The 22,386-nt window shown below is 47.0% G+C and overlaps 1 protein-coding gene across 1 annotated transcript; it reads left to right on the top strand.

The window, feature by feature from the left end:
* Window positions 1-2,617: 2,617 nt before the first annotated feature.
* LOC311527226 (LITAF domain-containing protein-like) lies at window positions 2,618-22,183 on the top strand. The gene is made up of 5 exons (XM_084640956.1): window positions 2,618-2,721; window positions 16,132-16,220; window positions 18,665-18,724; window positions 20,259-20,418; window positions 21,245-22,183. Exons 2-5 carry the CDS (start codon window positions 16,145-16,147, stop codon window positions 21,351-21,353), a joined length of 405 nt encoding a protein of 134 aa, XP_084497082.1. The 5' UTR covers window positions 2,618-2,721; window positions 16,132-16,144; the 3' UTR covers window positions 21,354-22,183.
* The last annotated feature ends 203 nt before the right edge of the window (window positions 22,184-22,386 follow it).

Below are 22,386 nucleotides of genomic sequence, written 5' to 3'. Positions count from 1 at the left end.
CATCCTTTCTGGAGACGAAGAAAACAATGGATTCTCTGCTACTCTGACTCCCTTTATTATTATTATTTATTGTTTGTTTCCGGTAGTGCCCAGACTGCCATGGGCCCTGGATGTGGTACAATATCCTATCTCTTTTCCAAGTGCATTATACTGTTTGCCTGATAACACAAACTGCAATTAAGGTTGCAAAAGAATTTCATTGATAGCCCTCTGATTTCACATGCACATAATACAATTTAAATCAATCATTTTGGGGGCTCAAGCTGTGCTCAAAAAGTACCTGCATGGAGCAGTCTTTCTACAGGAGTTGTGGTTGACACCTACCAGGGGTACGGGGCGGGGGTGGGGGGCAGAGGGGATGGGCATGGGAGCAGGAGACAAGAGTCTCTGCATACCAGTTCAATGGCCAGCTACAATCTAGCCCTCAAGATGGGTCTAGTGCATAAGAAGTGTGGGCGCTCAGCACCGCCTAAGTATGCGCCTTCCCAGTGCATCTCAGTAAACAGCAGTTGGCCTTAAGAACTTAAACAGGTTTAAGTTCTTTCATAAGCATAAACCTGTCAGTGTGTTATTAAGTGCTTAAGCTGCCCTAAATATTTAGATACTTAAGTCGCTCTATGTCATTGTGGGACCTTACAGTGCCGAAAGCACTTCTGCTACTCTAATGGCTTTTTCTTCCTCCTTTCACATGCTTACCCCTCTCTCCTCCTTCTATAAAAAACTCTTAGGAAATTAAAAGCCAAAAAAAAAAAAAAAATGTTATCACATCCTTCAGTGAAGCACAGTTAAGGACCCAAAAAGCAGAAAGTGAGAGTTAGGCTGCCAGCAACACTGAATGAGAAATGTAAAAAAACCAAAACCCAAAGCCTTTAAAAAATACATAAATTGGTGAATGTATTCTTGTTTATGCCATAGAACATACAGGATGGGAACTGCAGCTGAGGTCATTTTATTTAGACTTTTAGCACCCATCCAAGGCTCTGGGTGCTTTTCAGACAAACAATATTTCATACAAGAAGTTTAAACCTACAATGTTCCTAATGGATAGCCCATATAAACAGTAAAATTGGTCAATAACAATAATTGCAACAACTTATCCCCAAATCTGCTATATACCTATCCCACCTGCCTCTTCCTCAAATGCCCATGGTGGGACGGGGGGAGGGAAATGGATTTTGCAGAGTGCCCAAGCTGTTAACAACTCAGGGTTCTGAGAGAAGTAGGAGGGAGCCAGGGAGGAATTCAAGGCAGAGGGCCACTTAGATAATACACCCTGCTAGTATCTCCATCTCTTAGACCAGGGGCAGGCAAACTTTTTGGGAGGTTTCCAGAATTGTATGGCGGGCCGGTTAGGGGAGGCTGTGCCTCCCCAAACAGCCAGGTGTAGCCCAGCGCCTGCCTCCTATCCAACCCCCCCACTTCTCGCCTCCTGATGGCTCCCCCGGGTCTCCTGCCCCATCCAACCCCCCTGTTCCCTGTCCCCTAATGGTCCCCCTGGGACTCCTGCCCCATCCACCACCCCCTGCTCCCTGTCCCCTGACCACCCCAGGACCCTCCACCCCTGACTACCCCCTGACACCCCATCCAACCCTCCCCATTACCCCTTCCCCATCCACCCCCTGTTCCCCACCCTCTGACCCCCCCGACACCTATCCGCACCCCCTGACCCCTGACCACACCCCCAAACTCACCTGCCCTCTATCCAACCCCCCTGCTCCCTGCCCCTTACCACACTGCCTGGAGCACTGATGGCTGGTGGCTCTACAGCCGCGCAGCACAGAGCACCGGGTCAGGCTGCGGCTCTGCAACTGCGCTGCCCGGCCGCCCAGAGCATCACGCCAGTGGTGTGGCACGCTGAGGCTGCAGGGGAGGGGGAACAGCAGGGGAGGAGCCAGGACTAGCCTCCCGGGCCAGGAGCTCAGGGGCCGGGCAGGTGGGTCCTGCGGGCCGTAGTTTGCCCACCTCTGGACTAGACCACAGTTATTTCAATATCAACAGGAACAGCCCTCTCCCTCAGCACCATAGAAATTCCAGTTGCTTCCTTTTCTCAGACACTGGAAATAGCTCCAGTTTTAGCTGGCAGCCAGCAAATCCTTCCTATTTTTAGTCATATCCATTTGGCTCAGTGCTTTTAGTTCTGGTTACACTGATGTATATCCAGCATAATTCCACTGACCCCAATGGATTATTCTGCATTCATGCCAGTGAAAGATCTACACGTTGAAAAAAATATAGATATTTACTAAATATATATTTTATTTTACATAGTTAAGATATAAGCCATATGTTAGAGAATGGTAGATCTGAGTTACCCAGTCAAAGGCTACAGTGTAATTTTTTTAAAAGAGAAGCTTCTAATTAGCTTCAGCTGGCTTTCATGTAACAAAACAAACATATGGACCTGTAAAAATTATCCAGGGAGCAACCCCAGAGCAAACTTGTAGCACTACATTCTTTCAAAGGATACTTACAGAAGCATATGTGTTAGTAGTAGGTTGGAGCCCTGGGCTAATTTGGGCAATTAAATGTTCGCTGCCAACATTCCCTCCCTGCAACTTCACATAGATGAGTTATTCTTCACTTCCTAGGCTCCATGGTGGTTGGGTCACTAGTCAGTTGTGTGCTGCTTCCCTTCCCAGAGACAGCTGCATTTCAAAAAGGTGAATGAAGTGATTGCCTGTGAAGGAGTTTGCTGTCCCAATCTGCCAGCGTTACCTAAAGGTAAGAAGTTCTGTATGGAATGGGTGTGCTATTTAGGAAACCCAGAAAAGCAGCTGGGATGGGTAAACAGGACAGAAAGCCTGCAGGATGCAACAACTGCTGACTGTTTATGATTTGGTGTTCTCCCTATTATGGCTCCTTCTCAGCCTGTGAGCTCTCTCTCATCATACTAACTACCTACTGCTAAGATCTGAAAATAAAGGGATATTTTAACTCCAGTGGATCAGGTAAGGGGAAATGTCAAAACTTTCTGATCTCATGACAATGGGGCAGCAAAGAGATGGGAAAAGGCCATAAGCCAATGCATATGCAAAGTGAATCATGCTCAGGCAAGTACAGTGTAGACCTTTGTTTCACTAGCAAGGGAATGGCTAGTCAGTCACATATATGTATGAATGCTGTGTGAGACATTAGGTACAGCTTTGTCACTTTCAAACTTGTTGTTTTGCAGTTGTTTAGCCAATTATGTATCCAGTCCACTTAATGGCAGTTCTACCGAGCCCACATTTCTCCAACTTACTTATGAGAATACCATGTAAGACTATATCAAAAGATTTGCTAAAGTCCAGGTCTATGATGTCCACCACATTTCCCCCATCCACCAAGCAAGTTACCCTGTCAAAGAAGGAAATCAAAATGGCTTGGCATGTCTTATTCTTAGTAAATCCATGCTGGCTGCTAGTGATTACCTCTTCATCCCCCAAGTATTTGCAAATGGAATGTTTTATACATTGCTGTAGTAGCTTCAGGTATCCAGGTCAGGCTGACTGGTCTGTAGTTCCCCAACTCCTCCTTTCCCCTCTTTTTAAAGATGGGCACTATGTTAGCCCTTCTGGGACCTCTCCTGTCATCCATAATAAATTCTTTGATAAAAGAAAAGATCTGTTATTACAGAATCCTAGAAAATGAAGAGCCTTAATTTTCAGGAAGCAGGAAGATATCCTAGGGCAAGGGGGACCTCTTGGTCACTAGTCTGAATGGCAAGCAGTACCTACATGTGAAATGGTCTCATCTGGTAGTCTTATGTCAGAGGATAGGCATCCATAGCACAAACATGGATGGTCCCCAGTAGCTCATGGATTGGCAATTTCAGGATGAGAGAGGTGAATAGCTGTGTTTAGCACTGGTGTCTAATTAATGCCAAGATCAGATGGTCAGTTCTTTAGATTGTTTCTTAATGTTTAAGAGAAGAATAAGTGGAACTTGCTTGGGTCTCTCTGCCTCTCCTCCTGAACCCAGATTCTTTCGGTCTTCAGGCCAGATTCACTGAAGCTGTAGTGCATAGAGGTATAAATTATGCCTCTTTATTCACTATACAGGCCCTCTACACCCCAGCAGGATGAGGCCCAGAGAGAACAGACAGTGGTACCCCCAAGTTGAGCTAGTCAGAGATTTTTCAGATGAAACTTAATTTAATCAGAAAATGCTGATTTGCTCAAGCAAAAGTGTTTCACTGAATTGAGTACAGATGTAACAAAAGGTTGGTTGAAACTCAGGCAGGTTTCCATTCCCTGGTCCCCAGCTCTGTGGCATAGAGCCTGGCAGCCAAGGTAATTGAGGATAGTCTATAACAAAGCTCTCATGAAGACAGCAGGTGAGAACTGGGTCATACGAATTGATAGGCTAGTGCTACTGTAATGAAATGACAGCACCTCCCTCACTTCTCAGAAATGGCGATGGGGACTATCCCAAGAGTTGCTGTGTGGTTTTTAAACCACTGAGAAGGGATTTTAACCCTTAATTTCCCTTCGCTGATGTTGCAAACATGAACCCCCCCCCCACCTGATTGAAAATGAAGGGGGGGCCTTTGCTGCGTTAGCAAACGGTGGAGCCGAGGTTTCCCAGCTGAGGCAGCAGCACAGAGACCTCAGGGCTGCACTGGCTGCTGGTATGTGTGTGGGGATGGGAAGTTTGGCCTTCATTTTAAGGAATTGTTTTATATTGTGTAGCCCCGGTGCCAGGCGATGGCCTGGGAACAGAACAGCGAAGTGCTTTCCCCCCAGTTCAGTAGGTCCCGCACTGGCAAAGGAAATGCCTGCTTCGCTTCCACTGCTACCCCCACGGGTCTCAGAGCTGTCCTGCCATCACTACCACCCCGAGGGCTTTTAGTCTCCACCGGAGCCTTGCAAATGGAATGCTCAGAAGGGATAATTCAGCCTCTGTCCGCGTGGTCTCACGTCCATGGGAGCAGAAAGGCTGCTCAGGAGGAGACAGCAGCGACTATAAGAGCCGTCACTTCCCATCGATCAGGGAGGGCTAGAGCGGGTCAGTGCAACTCGGGCTGAGGGTGGTGCTGGCCACACAAAGGGCATGACCAGGCTACTTGGGGAGGAAATGCTGATTGAACTCATCCCTCAGGATGCTCCTACTGGAGGTTGCTAGGATTCTCCTGCTGTAGCCTAAAGCTGCTTCTCCTCCCCTGGAGGATCTTGGGGGTATCACTGCTCTCCCCATGGCTCCTCCCTGCTGGGGCACGGCCTGGCAGAGAGGCACGATTTACATCTCGCTGCACTCTCATGTCAGTGAAAGAGGGGGACGCGGCTGGGCTGAGCCGAGGCAGAAAGAACCAATCTCACTCAGCTCTTCAGTCTGAAGAAACAACCTGAAGACTAAGCGGCCTTGTCTCGGCATCAGCCAGAGCCAGGAACTCAGCACGGCACAGCCAGTCATGGATTTACCTTTTTAAAAGGCAGGTTTTAAAAGCCCACGTGGAATGAAGACTGCGACGGCCTGCACCACATTCACCAGGACACTTTCCTGTGCTGCTCCAGAGGCTCAAAGCAGCTGGAAACTTGGCTCACGTGGCCACTTGAGGGCTCCCCCAGCACAAGGAAAACCTCAGATGGCACAGAGCTGTCGTAGTAGTTCTTATTCCAACTCATCCTGGTCTCACAGCGTCGGAAGAGGCCAGGCTAGGTCATCCCTATGCCTGGCTAATCCTTAGATGCTGTAAAAGCCCCATTGGGACTGTAAGCAGCCAGTGCCAGACAAAAAATCTTCAACTTGCTTGTAATTAAAACTGGTATAGGCTCAGGATCAGGAGAACATTAATGTGGCTTTAAGCCACCTTCGCTCTGCCCTAGTATTGCCAACTTTCTAATTGCACAAAACCGTACACCCTTGCCCCGCCTCCTGACCCCCCCCTTCTCTGAGGCCCTGCTCCTACTCACTCCATCCCCCCACCCACACTCACTTTCACCGGGCTAGAGCAGAGGGTCAGGTGCCAGGGGGAGGGGTATGGGCTCTGGGCTGGGGGTTGGGGCCATAAATGAAGGGTTCAGGGTGCAGGAGAGGGCTCCAGAGTGTGTGTGTGGGGGCTCCAGGGATGAGGGGTTTGGGGTGAAGAAGGGGGTTCCAGGCTGAGGTATGAGGGGGTGCGGGCTCCAGCTAGGGGTGCGGGCTCTGGGGTGGGGCCGTGGGGTGCAGAAGGGGGCTCAGGGCTGGGGGCAGGAGGTTGGGGTGTTGTGGGGGTGCAGGAGGGGACTCTGGGCTGGGGCAGGGGGTTGGAGTGTGGGAGGAGGTTAGGGCTGCAGGGTCCCAGTGGCACTTACTATGGCTCCCAGGAAGTGGCTGCCAGGTCTTTGCAGCACCTAAGCTCATGGGCAGGCAGGGAGGCTGTGCACGCTGCCCTTGGGGCCTCAAGTGCCACCCCCGCAGCTTCCATTGGTCGCGGTTCCCAGCCAATGGGAGCTGTGGAGCCGGCACTAGGGGTGGGGGCAACATGCGGAGCCTCCCTGGGCACCCATGAGCCTAGGGGCCACCAGGACCTGACAGCCACTTCATTGAGCCTTGCAGAGCTAGGGCAGGCAGGGAGCCTGCCTTAGCCCCAGGGCCCCGCTGCCCCACTGACCGGACATTTAACGGCCCGGCCAGCTGTGCCGACTGGAGCCACCAGGGTCCCTGTTTGACCAGGCATTCCAGTCGAAAACTGGACACCTGGAAACCCTATCTGCCCCCTCCACCCCAGTCTTGTGCTGACTGGAGAACCTAGTCTTCTCTTTTTAGAATGACAATTGGGGAGGGGGTCTGTCCCGCTTCATATCTAGGGCCCAATTCTGCAAACCCTTAGAATAAGTCCTTGAATGGGACTCCTTGCATGGGTAAAGTTACTTCCATGAATGCATGTTTGCAGGATCAGGCTCCCTAGTTCACATATAGAAGTACGGCAGTTGCGTGCACAAGCCTGATAACCAGGCAATCAATCAGTCAGGTGGGCGCACAATCCTGGTAATTGCACATTTGAAAAAAAACTGTACGTTTTTGCCAATATTTAAAATGTTATGGAGGCGGTAGAGATGACCTGTGCCTGCTGATAGTGGCAGGGCAGAGTGAGGGCAGCTGGCTTCAGCAGTGTTACTGAGCATGCTCAGTCCATGTGAGCATGCTTAGTACAAGCAAAGCAGCAAATCTGCAGGGGCACATGACCCTGCATGCACCTCCCATGAATCACCTCCGGGAGGAGGTAACCATCTCTCCAAAAGCAAAAAAGGATTTTGAGCTCACGTGAGACAAAATTCACCACCACTTGAATCTTCAGTGCATGTTCCCTCCTGTTACTCTGGTCAGGGTGTCGCACAAATTTTTAATGGTCCAGTCCAACCTCGCATTGAAGCCAATGGGACTCATTGTTGATGTGGATCATCCAATACAGGGTGAGGGAAAGCACCAGTGGAACCCCCTGGTGGCATGGCAGGAGCTCAACTGCTCTTGGATAGACTGTGTCCAGATGATGGCATGTTGGGCCCAGTCCTGTTCCCAGATCAATAGGAAAATTTCTCCATTGATTGCAATGGGAGAATAATGGATTCCTTTGTTGGCAAAGCAGCTGCTGGTCAGCACTGAGTGCTTGAACCAGTAACCTTATTATTGGCCAGTGTTGCAATGGTTTGTTGCTAAAATAATGTTAGATACTAACATGGACAACTTTATTGAATTATGAGCCTGGTCCCATTTCCCTGCACCGTTCAGACAGGGAAGCTGCTGGCCAGCCACTTGAGATGGGTTTGAATATCAGGGCTGCTTCAGGATTGGCCTTCATTTTGAAGTTAGGATTCAGGAGGTAGAAATGGAGTATTTCTGTGCTTTTTCCAGTAAGATCCTGTATGTGAAGCGTGACTGCCCTGAGCTCATCCACAGAGCCTCAAAAGGTAGTTAGACACCTAAATATCTTAGAGGATCTGGGTCTAGGATTCTACCCACATCATAAAAAGAAAAGGAGTACTTGTGGCACCTTAGAGACTAACCAATTTATTTGAGCATGAGCTTTCGTGAGCTACAGCTCACTTCATCCGATGAAGTGAGCTGTAGCTCACGAAAGCTCATGCTCAAATAAATTGGTTAGTCTCTAAGGTGCCACAAGTACTCCTTTTCTTTTTGCGAATACAGACTAACACGGCTGTTACTCTGAAACCTACCCACATCATGTTTAAGTTACTTTTAAAGTCCCACTGCTGCCCTGCTGCCTGCCGTGACCCTGGTTGACTTGTTTTGGTTTTTTTAATTCCCTATTTGTTGCTCACTTTCCTCTTTGTCTGCCCTCAGTGCAGGGACCATCCCTTCCTCAATGTCTGGAAAGCAGCCAGCACATGGCAGATGCTACCATAAAACACACACAAACAGCCAGTTATCAACAGAGTTACTGACCTGGGGCTAGTAAACATGTTCCACCTCTCACTCAACAACTAGGAGGTCTGTGCTGCTTTGGTACAAACCAACAGATGCACCCAACGTTCCTTGGGCCACAAAGGTTCCCGCATGGTGGCAGTATGGTGGGGCATTCTTTAAAGCCTGCAGAATTACAAGGTATCTGATCAGTGAGCTGTAGCTCATGAAAGCTTATGCTCAAATAAATTGGTTAGTCTCTAAGGTGCCATAAGTCCTCCTTTTCTTTTTGCGAATACAGACTAACACGGCTGCTACTCTGAAAGGTATCTGATGTATGCAACCGGGAGCGATAAAAGCTAGAGGAGGGGCAGTGAGTTCGCAGTGGCAGGAGAGCAAGGACCAACTACCAGGAGTTGGTAGTGTTCACCGCCCCCCCCCGCCCCCCCAGGAGGGTGGTGTTCTCGGGACAGAGCTGCAAGAAGGCTTCTTTGGATTTCTGCATGTGTGTGTGAGTGACACAGAGTCCAGGCTGTGATTTCGGTGTGGGAGCTGCTACACTCAAACACGCTCTGCAAGCTCAGCCTTCCAAGATACCAGGGTTGCTGCACTCACTCTCCCTCAAACAGCTGCACCAGGTTTTCTCCACGGTCACCTATTAGCTCGTTTACAGCCTGATCCAGCTCTCACGGAAATCAATGGGAAAGCTCACGGGGCTCAGTAAGAGTTGGATCAGGGCATGAAAGCTTAATTCAGGGCTCCCCAAGGCTCCCTCTGTCACTCTGTCTGGCCCACTCTGCTATAGCCTGATTCTCCCCCCCTTTACCAGGTGACATAACACAGCCCCAGGACTACAGACAAGCTGGGATAGGGATGAAAGAGAACTACCCCTTGTCAGTAAGTTCGTTCACACACACACTCTCACACACACACATTCTCTTTTACAGGTGTTGATTTTTATTTTTCCCAGTAGGTGCTCCACCTTGGCTCTGCCCCAAGGCCCCGCCCCTTCCTCCAAAGCCCCACCCTTGCTCTGCCTCTTTCTGTCCCTGCTCTGCCCCCTCCCCCAAATCCCACCCACTGTTTCCACGCTTCTCTCAGCCCCCTCCCCCAAGGGTCCCCCAGCCCGCCACTGACTCCTTTCTGCCCTTCCCCAGCACCTCCCACTAGCTGCCAAACAGCTGATCGGCAGCCAGCCCTAGGGTCCCACCCAACAGCTGGGTGCTGAGCACCCCCTGCTATTTTCCATGGGTGCTTGAACCCCAAAGCACCCACCAAGTCAGCGCCTATGCTCTCTCTCAAGCCCCTGCTGTAGTCTATACTTCTTCCTCCACATACATGCACAGAGCTGGATTTTTGCTAACAGGAAGCAATTCCCACAAACACACATGATTACCATGATTCCTGCGAGCAGTCCCACTGAGCTCCACTGGAAATCCTCCCCAAAGCCTGTCATCTTACACCAAGAAGAAGCCCAAACAGTTAAAGATAAGAAGGTAGCCTGCACATTTTAACTCGCTCAGTCCCAAAGCAACGTTACCAGAAATATGCATCAGCAGCTCCAGGTATGTTAATCTACTTCTTCGGAAAAGCAGCAACAAAACCAAAATAAAACTGAGGCAGAAGAAACATTATCCGGACATCAGTAAATACAGTTGGAATTTACTGCATCTACCCCTCCTCTTTCCAAGTACCAGTTGACATGGGGAACACATTACCGAGAGCAGATGGCTCTTTAATCTAGCAGTTAAAACATAATGAGATCCCATGGCTGGAAGCTGAAGTTAGACAAATTCAGAGTGGATATAAGACCAAATTTCTAACAATGAGGGTAATGAGCCATCAGAACAATTCACCAGTACTTGGAGTCGCTAAAGACTGAAAACAGGGATCATGGTACTTACATGCCTGTGTGTGGGGAAACTGACACAGCTCCTACATAAAAAGAAAAGGAGGACTTGTGACACCTGAGAGACTAACAAATTTATTTGAGCATAAGCTTTCGTGAGCTACAGCTCAATAGCAGCTCCTGTTTGTGCGCCTGGACAACAGCTATTTAACACTCAGGCAGACCAGGGCAAAAAGCAGGCAGTGAGGGTATGGCCGGGAGTTTGCTGACGCAGCAGCTCCTTGCACCAGATGGCCTGGAAACAGTTCCCCAGAAGATAAAAGCTGCTCCCTGGCACAATGGAGAAAGAATGAACCATTCCCCACAATCTGCTCTCCCTTCCAGGCGCTTGGGGGCTTGTAATTCACACCTCCCCTGTGCGAAGATTTCTGAATCAGCCTCTCAGGACTTGTGCCTCAGGGTCATTTTGTTTTTAGATCTTGTAGAAGGAAGTTTGAAGATCATTTTTCCAAGTGAAAATAGCAAACTGGGAAAACTTCCAAGTCCCTTAAGAATTGTGCTGCCAAGAAAATCTGCTCCCAGGTAGAAGAGATGAGCGTTTGCTCTGGGGGCTCCGGGAGGACAGATTCTGTGAAGGGAATAGCTTGCAGAACCCAAGGCCAGTTCTAGGTTTTTTGCCGCCCCAAGCAAAAAAAAATTTGTGTCCCCCCACCCACTTTTTTTTTGGCTTTTACACGTTTGCACTTTGCAATGTTTTTTGTTTTGTTTTGTTTTTTTGACTGTTTAAAATAAAAAAAATAAAAACAGAGAATTTGTAGTTAGTAAAATAAAACAAATTTCCTACTAGTGTACTCATTTAATTTTAACAAAATCACAATGACAAACAATTTGGGTTCAACTATACACTGTCATGAAAAATGTTAGTGTCTTCCGGTGCGCCCAGTTTCTGATGAATTAAAAGAATTTATATGAACTGAATTTTTCTGGGTTTTGTACTTGCGTAGTCTTTTAATAATTCAGTGAAATCTAAATTTTTTGCAATGGTCCTTTCAATTGCAATGAATGCGAGTCCTAACAAACGATTTTGAGACATGGTGGACCTCAAATGATTTTTTAGTAATTTTAGTTTTGAGAAACTGCACTCACCAGAAGCCGCTGATACTGGTAATGTTACAAGACTGCGTAATGCTATAGCAGTGTTTGGAGTGAGGTGCTCGGGGCTCTACATCCCGCCCGTGGGCCCCCAGCCCAATCTCAGACCCAGCCCCAACCCTGCAGAGGGGACAGTAACCAACAGACCGGCTGGGGTGGGGAGGGAGCGGACCAGGGGCACCCGCTCAGTGCCGAACTGCCTGGGGCAGCTGGTTCCTTACTGGCCGCAGATCCGGCCCTGATCCTGGGCTCTGCTCGGCTCGGTTCCGGCTCCTCCGCTGCTTGCGAAACGTGCAGCAGGGGTGGGCGGGGGGGAAGGGGAGGAGTCACATCACCCCGCTCCCCTGGCAGCTGGGGGCCAGGGCAGGGACCACCCCCGGGCCAGGACCCCCACGCTGAGCCGACTACCCCGCCCCACACAGGGGCTCATTGGTTGACTGAGTGGGGCCGGGGGGAAAAAAAGGATGGCCAGAATGCCGCCCCTGGAAATGTGCCGCCCCACGCACGCCCTTGGTTTCCTGGTGCCTAGAGCCGGTCCTGGCAGAACCCCAGAGGAGCCACATCTGGGCACTGCCAACAAACCGAGGTCCGAATCCTGACACTTGTCCCATATGGGGGGCTCCCTGCCCCTGCACACAGTTCTGTGGACTCCAAATGGGTTCTCAGCAGGGGGTTGTCAGAATTGGACCCAAATTGGCAGAGATTTTGTTAGAGCAGCTACACCCATGAGATTTCCATTCTCTCTCCCAAGCCTCATCAACACCCTAGCCCCAGAGCCCCCACAGACCACAGTGGTTTTTTGGGAGGGAGCCCACAGGATTCCTCTCCACTCCTGCTCTCGTTAGGGGCTGCTATATGGCACTTCCACTTTTACTTTCTCCTGAGGAGGGCACCAGCTCAGTCTGCTGCTCATCCTAATCCAGTGCTGACCCCACACCTTCCTCCCCACTGATTAGCAGGGAGTTGGGCCGTTCCCTTGGGGCAGGTGAAGCTGGTGAAAAGGCCACATTTTGACCTCCTATAAGCGATGCTTAGCCTTGTCTGGGGTTTGGATTCTGACAGAGCACGTAGGACTGAGCCTAGCCGTGCGAAGGCATTGCAGCTGGTGAGCCCTATGGGTATGGCACCATATTACATAGGTACAGAAATAAGTGGGGCTGTTTAACTAGACAGAGCCTGGAGGCTGCCTGTCTGCACAAGACTCCTGCTAACACTTTTTAACTCCCAAAACAATGCCACAAAACTGACCAGGGAATCTCTCCCTCCCCCCCCACACCATTATCCCACCCCAGTTGGGCCCAATCACGTCCCTTATAAATAGAGCTGGTCAGGAATTTTTCAACAAAGTGCTTTTTTGTTGAAAAATCAAGATCTCTCAAAACCAAAATTTTTTGTGAGGAAGAGTCAGCTCTGACAAATTCCTCAACTGGAAAAATTTTGAAAAAGGGTTTGAAGCGATCAAAATGTCTTGTTGGGACATTTTTCAAGAAAAAAAAAGTTGGTTTCCTGTAACTGTTTCCCACCCCCCAATTTTAGCTAATTATAGCAGTGGTCTCAACTAAGGGTATGCAGGTCTTCCAGGGGCACATCTAGTTTTACAGCAGGCTGCATACAAAGCATTAGTGAAGTTAGTGCAAACTAACATTTCAGAGAGAGACAATGACTTGTTTATACACCTCTATAAACTACACAGTGAAAAATAAGTACAATATTTATATTCCAGTTGATTTATTTTATAATTATATGGTAAAAATGAGAAAGTGAGCAATTTTTCAGTAACAGTGAGCATGACACTTTTGTATTTTTATGTCTGATTTTGTAAGCAAGTAATTTTTAAGTGAGGTGAAACTTGGGGTACACAAGACAAATCAGACTTCTGAAAGGGATAAAGTAGTCTGGAAAGGTTGAGAGCCACTGAATTATAGCACAACTATTAAATAATGATCAAAATCAACATAAAACATTTTAGCTGACCTGAACAAAAAATTGTGTCAGATGAGGAATATTTTCAAAATTTTGATTTTTCAGCCCATTCAGGATGGGAAAAAATTCCAAAATCTAAAAAAAGCGTTTATGGAATGGGAAAGCCATTTTCCACCTATCACTGCTTATAAGCCAGGGCCCAGCTGTCCTTCCAGTTCTCCTGGCTCATTTCTTCTTAGATGGCTCCTCACAACATGGCCAGACAGTTGCACCAACTATTGTTAACCGCTATCCAACAGCATAACAGCAATGACACACTGCAAGCGGCATCAATTCAGGGCCACTATTGCACTTGGGCAGCTGAAATTGTCTAGCCTTCAGCTTTTGTACCTGATGGCTCTAGTGGATTGAGTAGCGGATTGGAATCCAAAGGAACCTGAGTTCTTGGCTTGGCTCGGCTCTTCCACTGACTCACAGGATAAGTCACTTACCTGCTCTCTGCCTCAGTTTCCACATGCACATAATTGGGACAATTATACCTGCCTACCTGACAGGGTGGGGTGAGGATTAGTCAGTATTTGTTTGCATAGAAACCTGAACACACAGTGCTCTCACTATATACTAAGCATTGTGATTAGTTATTACTATGCCTTCTGTGTGATCATCGCCCATAAAATTGGGCTGAGCACAACAGGAGTGTCACACCTTGAGATTATGCACCAATGGGTATTCATTGCAGCCATACAGGAAAAGAGGTGACTGTAACTCTTAGGAAAACCTTTCTTGAACACAAAGTAGCAATAGGTAGTCTCTAGCCATAAGCATCCAGTCTGGAATGCACCTCAATAATCATGGGTGAAGCATGTTGGCTAATGATGTCCACACATGCTACAGGCAGAGATACTAACATCTAATTTCTTAAGTGCAGGTAAATTCCAGGCTGACTTTTGTCCCCTGCTAACACCCCATCCCTGATTGTGGCACTTTCCTTCAGCGTAAGCTCTTGGGGGCAGCTCCTGCTTCCATTTAAATCAATGGCAAGACTCCCAGACTAGATAGTGCCACACTTGCTGTAGTTAAAGTCTCTGTTTTATTGCAGATGGAATACACTTAGGCTCCTGAGCTCCATACACATCAAAGGTGTCTTGGATAGGCCAAGTCATTGGGGCAACCCATTACTAGATCCATTGCACACCCAGGAGGGTTCTTGCTATTGCTGACCTAGCTTTGTTGTTTTGGCAAGAAAGGATAGTCTAGTCTAGTTATTAAAGCATTGAGCTGGGGCCCTGGAGAACTACGGTCAGTTCATCTCTGCCACAGACTCCCTGTGTGACCCTTGGCAAGTCACTTAATCACAGTATCATCAGCTTCCGATTTGTGTACGGGGATAGTAGTATTTCCCTACCTGACAGGGATGTTAAAGTAAAATAATTATTTGAGAGCTGCTCAGACTGTGACAATAGGGGCCAGATACATAAATAGATTTGTGTGTGTGCTGAAGAAAACTACTTTTTTCCAACAGCAAATTTCAAAAGCCTGCAAGAAGTGCTCATCACTTGGTCCAATGGAAAACATTACATTGATTAATGTAATAATGCAGCATGTTGGGTGTAACTGCTCACTGCAAAAAAGAACTGAAAACATGCACAGAGATAGGGGACTGTTCTAAAGCCAGAAGAGTCTATTATGATCACCTCTGAGTCCGACCTCCTGCACAGAACTGGCCAGGGATTTCACCCAGTGATTGCTGCCGTCAACCCAACAATGTGTGGTTTGACTACAGCATCCTTAAAACAAAACAAGACAGACATCCAACCATGAATTAAAGAATCCAAGTGATGGAGAATTAACCACATCCCTTGGTAATTTGTTCCAGTGAATAATTACACTCACAGTTAAAAATGTGCACCTTAAATTTACCCTCTTGAAAGGGCTGATAGTTCAACACAACATTTGCTGAGAAGGGAAACTTTTTGTTCCGATGACACATTAGATTTTCTTCTAGGTTTTGACAAGCAACAGCTCAGTGGATTTTTGAAAGTAACACACTATGGGGAGGTTTTATTTTAGTTATCACAAAAAATATCAGTTATTCCTCTCTCACTTTCATCCCGTCATCAAAATGACATTAGAAGTGATTTCAGAGAGAATTTTCTCGCTTATCAAATGAGCAGCTCTAATGACACAGCTTTGCTCCATGAAGTTTCCTATAAGGACTCTATAACTAACACTTGCTGTAATCCATTTGGATTCTAAAGAAACCCAATATTGAACAGGAACACAGTGTATTTCTTTCTTAGAATTTAGAAGTTGGAATGTACATACTTGGTCATGACTCGTTTGATGAATCAGGCTCAGGTTCATTACAGAGTTAATGAAAACAAACAGTTCTTTATTAAAAATTATAATAATGATGAGATTTGCCCCTCCTAGAACGCTTTACAAACATTCACTGATTAGTTCTGACAACATCCCTCTGAGGTATTGTTCTTATTTTACAGATGGGGAAACAGAGGCAGAGAGATTAAGTGGCTGGGCCCATGCTACAGGGTTATTAGTGTCAGTATGGGAATTAGGACTCAGGCATTCCTAGCACCCAGTCCTGTGCTCTGAACATACAACCTTGCCTGTTTTGTCACTACATAGGCTCCAAAATTCCTTTAAAATTAAGAGTGTATTGTCTCCATCATCATCAAATATAATGGGAGTTTAGTAGAGTTTCTCATATAAAGAAGCTATCATCTTAAGGACACTAGTTTTTATCTTAATTCAAAGGGCCAGGACTGTGAATTCTGGGAGCAGGCTTACCATGGAAAGTCCTTAACTGAGCACTGTGGGCTGACTGTTACTTGTGGTTGAATTTTCCTTTGTGCTACCATTTCTAGGCAAACTGGAGAGATGCCTTGCGAGAAGAGAGAGATAATGATTCCTATGACCGTGCTTGAAATGAACCCAGTGCCCTGTGCACCAAAAGGTAGGTGGGCTTGGTTGTGCAAGTTTCAGAAAGTGTTCTTGATGGCTAATGCTGTAAGTGCTAATGGACGGCTCCCAATGTAGAATGAACCTAGCTCACAAAAGGCCTAATTCTGGGATGTCCTGGGTGTTAGGAGGTGCCCATGCTCATATCAAATCCAGTGTCTTCTCTGGATTGTAACATGATGTGCCACTCGACTGAGCTTTTCTCGACATCTCCTGCTGCCCAGAGTTCCCTGTCTTAGATTAGCAGTTTTGCTGCTGGATTTTATACCTGAAAATAAACAACCCTCAGTGCTGACTCAGAGAGAAGGCATTCACCCTTGAAGTGCTGGCTTTTCAATGCAATGGTTGTCAGGAGAGGTCAGTAGCAAAGGGAATGAGGATTAACTGGAGACCCCCCCAGGGGCTTCAGTACTGTGTCCTGGTGTGGCATCTTCCCAACAAACTGGGCACCTATCATAAGAACATAGACGTATGGGATGTTGTGTATCCCATAGGCCTCTGCACATTGGAGCATAATACATAGGGTCCTGAGTTGGGGCAGGAGCAGAGAAGGCTGGAAGGCCACAAAACAATTGGCCAGACAGGGACGTTAATAACAGACATTACTGTGCAGCAAGCTAGTGCACTGTAAATTCACACCTTGTCTTCCTGCACAGTAAGGTCCTGTGCAGGCAAGCCCTAAGTCTCCTGCTCAGCTGTCGGTATACGTAGAGGGAGTGGTGAGGGAGATGGATAGATCAGGTTTGGTTTTATTCAGAAGACAGTTTACTGAAGCTCCCTTCTACTTTTCTGTCCCCTCCATAGCTGGAGTGTGCTTCATGCTTTCCTCCAGCACATTGTGCTTACCAACGAAGCCAAAAACCCTTTAGGTCATATCCTTATTCTCCTGGTCTAGTCGCTGTTATGGCGCGATCGGCATAGGCACAGCTCACTACAGAACTGATAGCCCCTGTAAGTTCTTCCCACAGCTCAATGCCATTCCACCAGTCAGGGACTTGAAATCCCCTCCCACATGAGGATATGGAGGATTCTGGCAGTAGGTTCAGAGACATTTCCTAGCATCATTCCTATCATCAAAGCGTGGGCTGTCGAGTGGCTGATTCAGCACCAGGTGGCCACAGGGCGGGTGCAGGACACTTACAGGAAAATTGAATCACTACCTTAGACTAGTCGGGCTTTGCCCCAAATTCTATGCTGCAGCTGCTTTATGCCGCCCCATAAACAGAGAGTGGCCCTAGAGCTGGCATATCTGGCTTCAGTAGGATAATCTCAGTGTGGAGGAATCTTCCAGTGGCATAGAAGAAACATGGTGGCTCCTGTCCCGACCACTGGGGAGCAGCCCAGCACATAGCTGGCCCAGGACCAGGGAAATGTGAAGGTAAGCTTTGAACACCTTTGCATTCCCCATCCTGAACTGTGCTATTTGCTTCTCAGCCGCAGCCCAGGCGTGGCCATGTGTCCTTGTGCTAGATGGTGTTTGCAAACACTGTGCTCTTTCTACCCCTCCTTCCCTCCCTCTCCCCAGTACTGCTGTTTGGTATTGTGGCAGGCTAGTTCCTGGAAGGCTAATGCTTGTTGGCCAGAATAGGACCTTGCTCCTTGAGCAGGACCAGTGCAGTCAATGGGCCGGCTAGGGATCAGAGAGCCACAAGGTATAGACAGACTATGCCTGTGGACCTACATACCTTACCTGTGGGAAGTGTTGGAAACAAGAAGTAACACCGGGACAGTAGTAGTAGTCGTAGGAAGGCTGGCCAGTATTTGGTCCAAAAAATCATCAGTTAAACTGGGCCAGCAAACCTACAGACGGAGAGTCCAATTGCTTTGTGCTCTTGTATGGTTTTGAATGCTAGGTCTGCTGAGGCCGAGTTCTCCTCAAACAGGCCATGATCTGATCATGACCTACAAGTACTTACCTGCGGGAGAGATTTCTAATCGTAGGCAGCTCTTTAATGCAGCAGAAAAAGGCACAACAAGGTCCAATGGTTGAAAGCTGAAGCAAGCCCAATTCTGACTAGGAATGAGACACACACTTTTGAAGCAGGACAGGTGATTAACCCCTGGAACAACTTAGCTCGGGGTATGGTGGGTTTTTCATCACTTGAAGTCTTTAAATCACGACTGGATGCCTTTCTAAAAGCTACGCTATAGCTCAAACAGAAGCGATAGTGAAATCGCTGGGGGAGGTTCTCTGGCTTATGCTTTGCTGCCAGAGGTCAGACTAGATACAATGGTCCCTTCTGGCCTTACAATCTATTCATCAAACCAGCCCCGGGTGGCTTCACTCAGGGTGTAACTGGTTCCATATCTTGCATTACATTCTAGCCATGATAGGACTCTTGTGAGCCACAGAAGGGCCACACCTCTCCAAGCAGCTACTGTTCAAGATTCCTCTTAAACACCCATTTATATGGTTTTATTCAATTTTTCTTATTACAGAGGATGGTTGTTGCCCTTCTGCCCTGCCGTGTTCATGCCACGAATCAGCAAACCCTGCTGGTAAGTACCGGGAATGCTTGTTCCTGAAGGTGCCCAGAGCTCCGACATACACACTCAAACCTTCAGAACAAGTACTGTAGATTTTACAATGGGGGAGGGGGAATTTGATCCAGATGGGTCTAGGAGGATACGAACTCGTCTCCTAAAATTTACGGGGAAACCCTACATGACTCTGTCCCTGTCACTCCTTTTCCACACGAGCCACTCTCCTGAGCAAACCCCACTCTCCTCAGGCAGACAGTTATGGTCACGCCCCTACTAGAAAGGAATCTGAGATGCCGCCAGTGCACTGACTTCCAAACCTTCTCAAATGGGGTTGCCATTGGCCTCTCATTAGGGAAATCAGGTGAATCAATTAACAACTCTAATAAGACTGTAGTAATATTCAGTGTCCTTGTAGGTCATTCTAGGACATTGCCTTAATTAAAGAGAACATGAACAGTAATATTAGGAAAGATTTTATTTTAAAATCCAGGATGTAAACCCTCATGCTTCAAAGCACAAGCCAATCACCCATTGTTACGTGGAAGGAAGAAACACTTTCTTTGGGGAATTTATTCCATGAACATCCGCAGTAGGTCACCTTGCACCCTTCCCAGTTTGACACTTAGCACTGCCCAGTACGAGATCGCTTACTGGACTAGATTGATCACCCATCTGATTTCAAAGAGTATGGCTTAAAGCAGCCAATAGTTGTAAAGTCTAAACCACACATGTTAGAAACATACCATGTGACCCACTCCCATACCAGCTGAGTGTAACTTCTAGATGTAGATTTCTAGTGCAAATACTTCTGATTACCAATCCAGCGTGCTTTTCATTAATATTCTGCAGCAATTTCAGACAATCCCCTTTGCAGACAAAGTTGCCAGCAAATTTCTTCACTCGAATATTTACAGAAAAACACAAACAGGGACAGACACAGGCCAAAGGAATTCATCTGGAAATTTGAATTCATATTTGCAAACATTTTTTCCACTATTCTGCCAGCCCAACTAGAAAGACACTTATCAAGCCAAGCCTAAGTTTGCAATGCTGCTTCAATACACAAGAAAGCATAGGGGGCAGCGGCATAGCTATTCAGAACTTGGTGGTTTCACTGCAAAGTGCAACGATTATTTTGTTTCCATTATGACAGGTTTCAGAGTAGCAGCCGTGTTAGTCTGTATCCGCAAAAAGCAAAGGAGTGCTTGGGGCACCTTAGCGACTAACCCATTTATTTGAGCATGAGCTTTCGGGAGCTACAGGTACATGTACTCCTTTTCTTTTTGTTTCCATTCACATGGATTCACCCCTCTCCATGTGTCACTCTGAGCAAGAAGATGCCAAGCAAACTTCTGTTGGTTTGGAGTCAACCAAGGTTAAACGTTTGAGTTTAACAGATTTTGAATAAAACAGGCAGATGAGGTTGGTCTTATTCATATGCAACTATAGAAATTAACGGGGGGGGGGGAAGTGGCAAGGGAAAACATCAGTGAAGCATAATGGTGTGGTTCTGATTCTCATTTTACTTCTCATTTCTTCCTCGAAACAGCCTGTGTAGCGTCTCAGCCTCCAATCATTGTAGCAGGAATCTTTACAAGCAAGCCAGCAGGAACAATATGTCCATGCTGTCGCCAACCCATTACCACAAAGGTTGTCTACAGAATGGGTAGACTGGCTTTCCTCCTAAGCGCTGCCATGTGTTGTATTGGGTGAGCATTGAGTTTATTTTGGAGATTCTTTATAGCACAATTGTTTAATAGGTTATTTCCACCCCCAATATATAGTTATAGCAGGAGCTAAGCCGCTAATGGTTGCATAGCTAAGTCCCTCTCTTCCTAGATTGGTACAGACTCCCTGGTGACCAAACAGTGTCAGTGTAGTCCCATATACACTGTATGATCTTAAGGATGTACTCAGTGTGGTTGTGTGGGATGCAAGTCATAGCTGAATTTAAATTATGTCATTACCTCCTCATTAGTCAGTCAAACAAACAGAATTCATACAGCCCTGTCCACCTTCCTGCCAACATTTCTGAACCACATAATATCTCAGCATGTTCTCATGCAGCTCCCAGAATAGTGGGTAATCTCTCCAAGCTTGCTTGAGGTCACATGATAACTCCTGTAGGCATTTAAGCAAGGGCCATGTAACTTCTACCGCAACAGTAAACACTGCACCCACTTTAAGCCTCTTTCATGTTGAGCTGTACCCATTATCACAGGCCAGGCCAACCTGCATCATGCCAACTAGACTATTTCCTGGTGGAATGCTTCTAAACCACATTCTCCCGGGTGCGTTCCTCAAACTGCAGAGAGAATATTCTCTGCAAAGTGTTTTACATCCATACCTCTGGAACAAAAATGCTTTTTGTACTGATTGAAGAGCCAGAATAGAAGTGCACGATGAAGTTATCAAAACTGAAACACTCATGCTGAAAGTAGATAGTGACCTGAAGTCATCAGCAAGATGAGAAATAAGCCCTAACATGTTGGTTAACACCTTTATGTACATTTCTTATATTCCATTCTGCTCTAGGTGCAATATAGGATGCTGCTTCATCCCTTTCTTCATAAAAAGGTTCAAGGACGTAGACCATTATTGCCCATGCTGCCACTTTCATATCTACAGATACAATAGGCTATAGAAAGCCAAACCAAGCCACAGAGACTTTCAAGGCCAATTCACTTTGTTTTGCTGTTGATGTAAGAACTCATAGATGAAGCTCTTTCTGTGAAGTTGCAAAGGTAGGCCCCAATCCTGCAACGAAGTCCTCAGATATCTCAGCATCAGGACATTAAATTGTTGCACTGAATTTTGAAAACACCTTTAGAAATAGTTTCATGTCAATGTGCCGCACAAGTGTTATTTCTTCTTTTGGATATTGTTGCCTTAAGCTGTGATCTGACCGGTGCATAATTATTTTGGGGCTATTGTACCTATTTTTAAATCACCAGATGGAACATGAGTGGGATGTAACTTCTCCCATCCTCTCTTGTGCTTCTAAACCCTCAACTTATTAGAAAGTTTAGAAATACACATTTTAGATCAGAGTTTAATCTCTGACCCATCAAGACCTATTGGCCTCTGCTTTGTTAGGCTTAAAGCTGGGGTCAACCTAGCGACATCACTCACGGCTGTGAAAAACTTCCCGTGCTGCGTGACGTAGTTAAGTTTACCCACTGTATATGCAGGTAGGTCCAAAGAAGAGGTGGATTAACTAATCAACAGAAAACCTCCTTCCACCGCTGCAGGAAACGTCTACACTACAGCAGGTCAGCTGCAGCACCGTAGCCACTGTAGTGCAGACAGTCTTGTTCTAAGCTCTTTGGGGCAAGAAATGTCTTACGTTTGTACAACACCCAGCACTCGGATGCCCCAGTCTGGGCTGGGGATTCTGGGTTGTACTGTACTGTAACTGTGTATTATTCACGTGGGCAATTATGAATTATGAAACTGAGGTTTCAGACCATATTATTTATGGGGCAGAAATAAACCTTCTATTTGTTTAACAATTCCCTTTTCTTTCTTGGTTCTGTGATCTACATTGTGTCCTGGGCAGACCGACACTCCATCTGCCACCTCGTTTACACTACAGCATCACCCCAAAACCAGTAACACCAAACCACTGGGGGGGGGAGAAGGGGAGGGGAAATCACATGTATAGGTAACAAACAGAC

Source organism: Lepidochelys olivacea, assembly GCF_965140295.1.
Source record: "Lepidochelys olivacea isolate rLepOli2 genome assembly, chromosome: 10".
In the NCBI taxonomy this organism is placed as follows: Eukaryota; Metazoa; Chordata; order Testudines; family Cheloniidae; genus Lepidochelys; species Lepidochelys olivacea.
The sequence above is the reverse complement of the archived record's forward strand: the minus strand, read 5'-3'. Positions and strand labels throughout refer to the sequence as shown.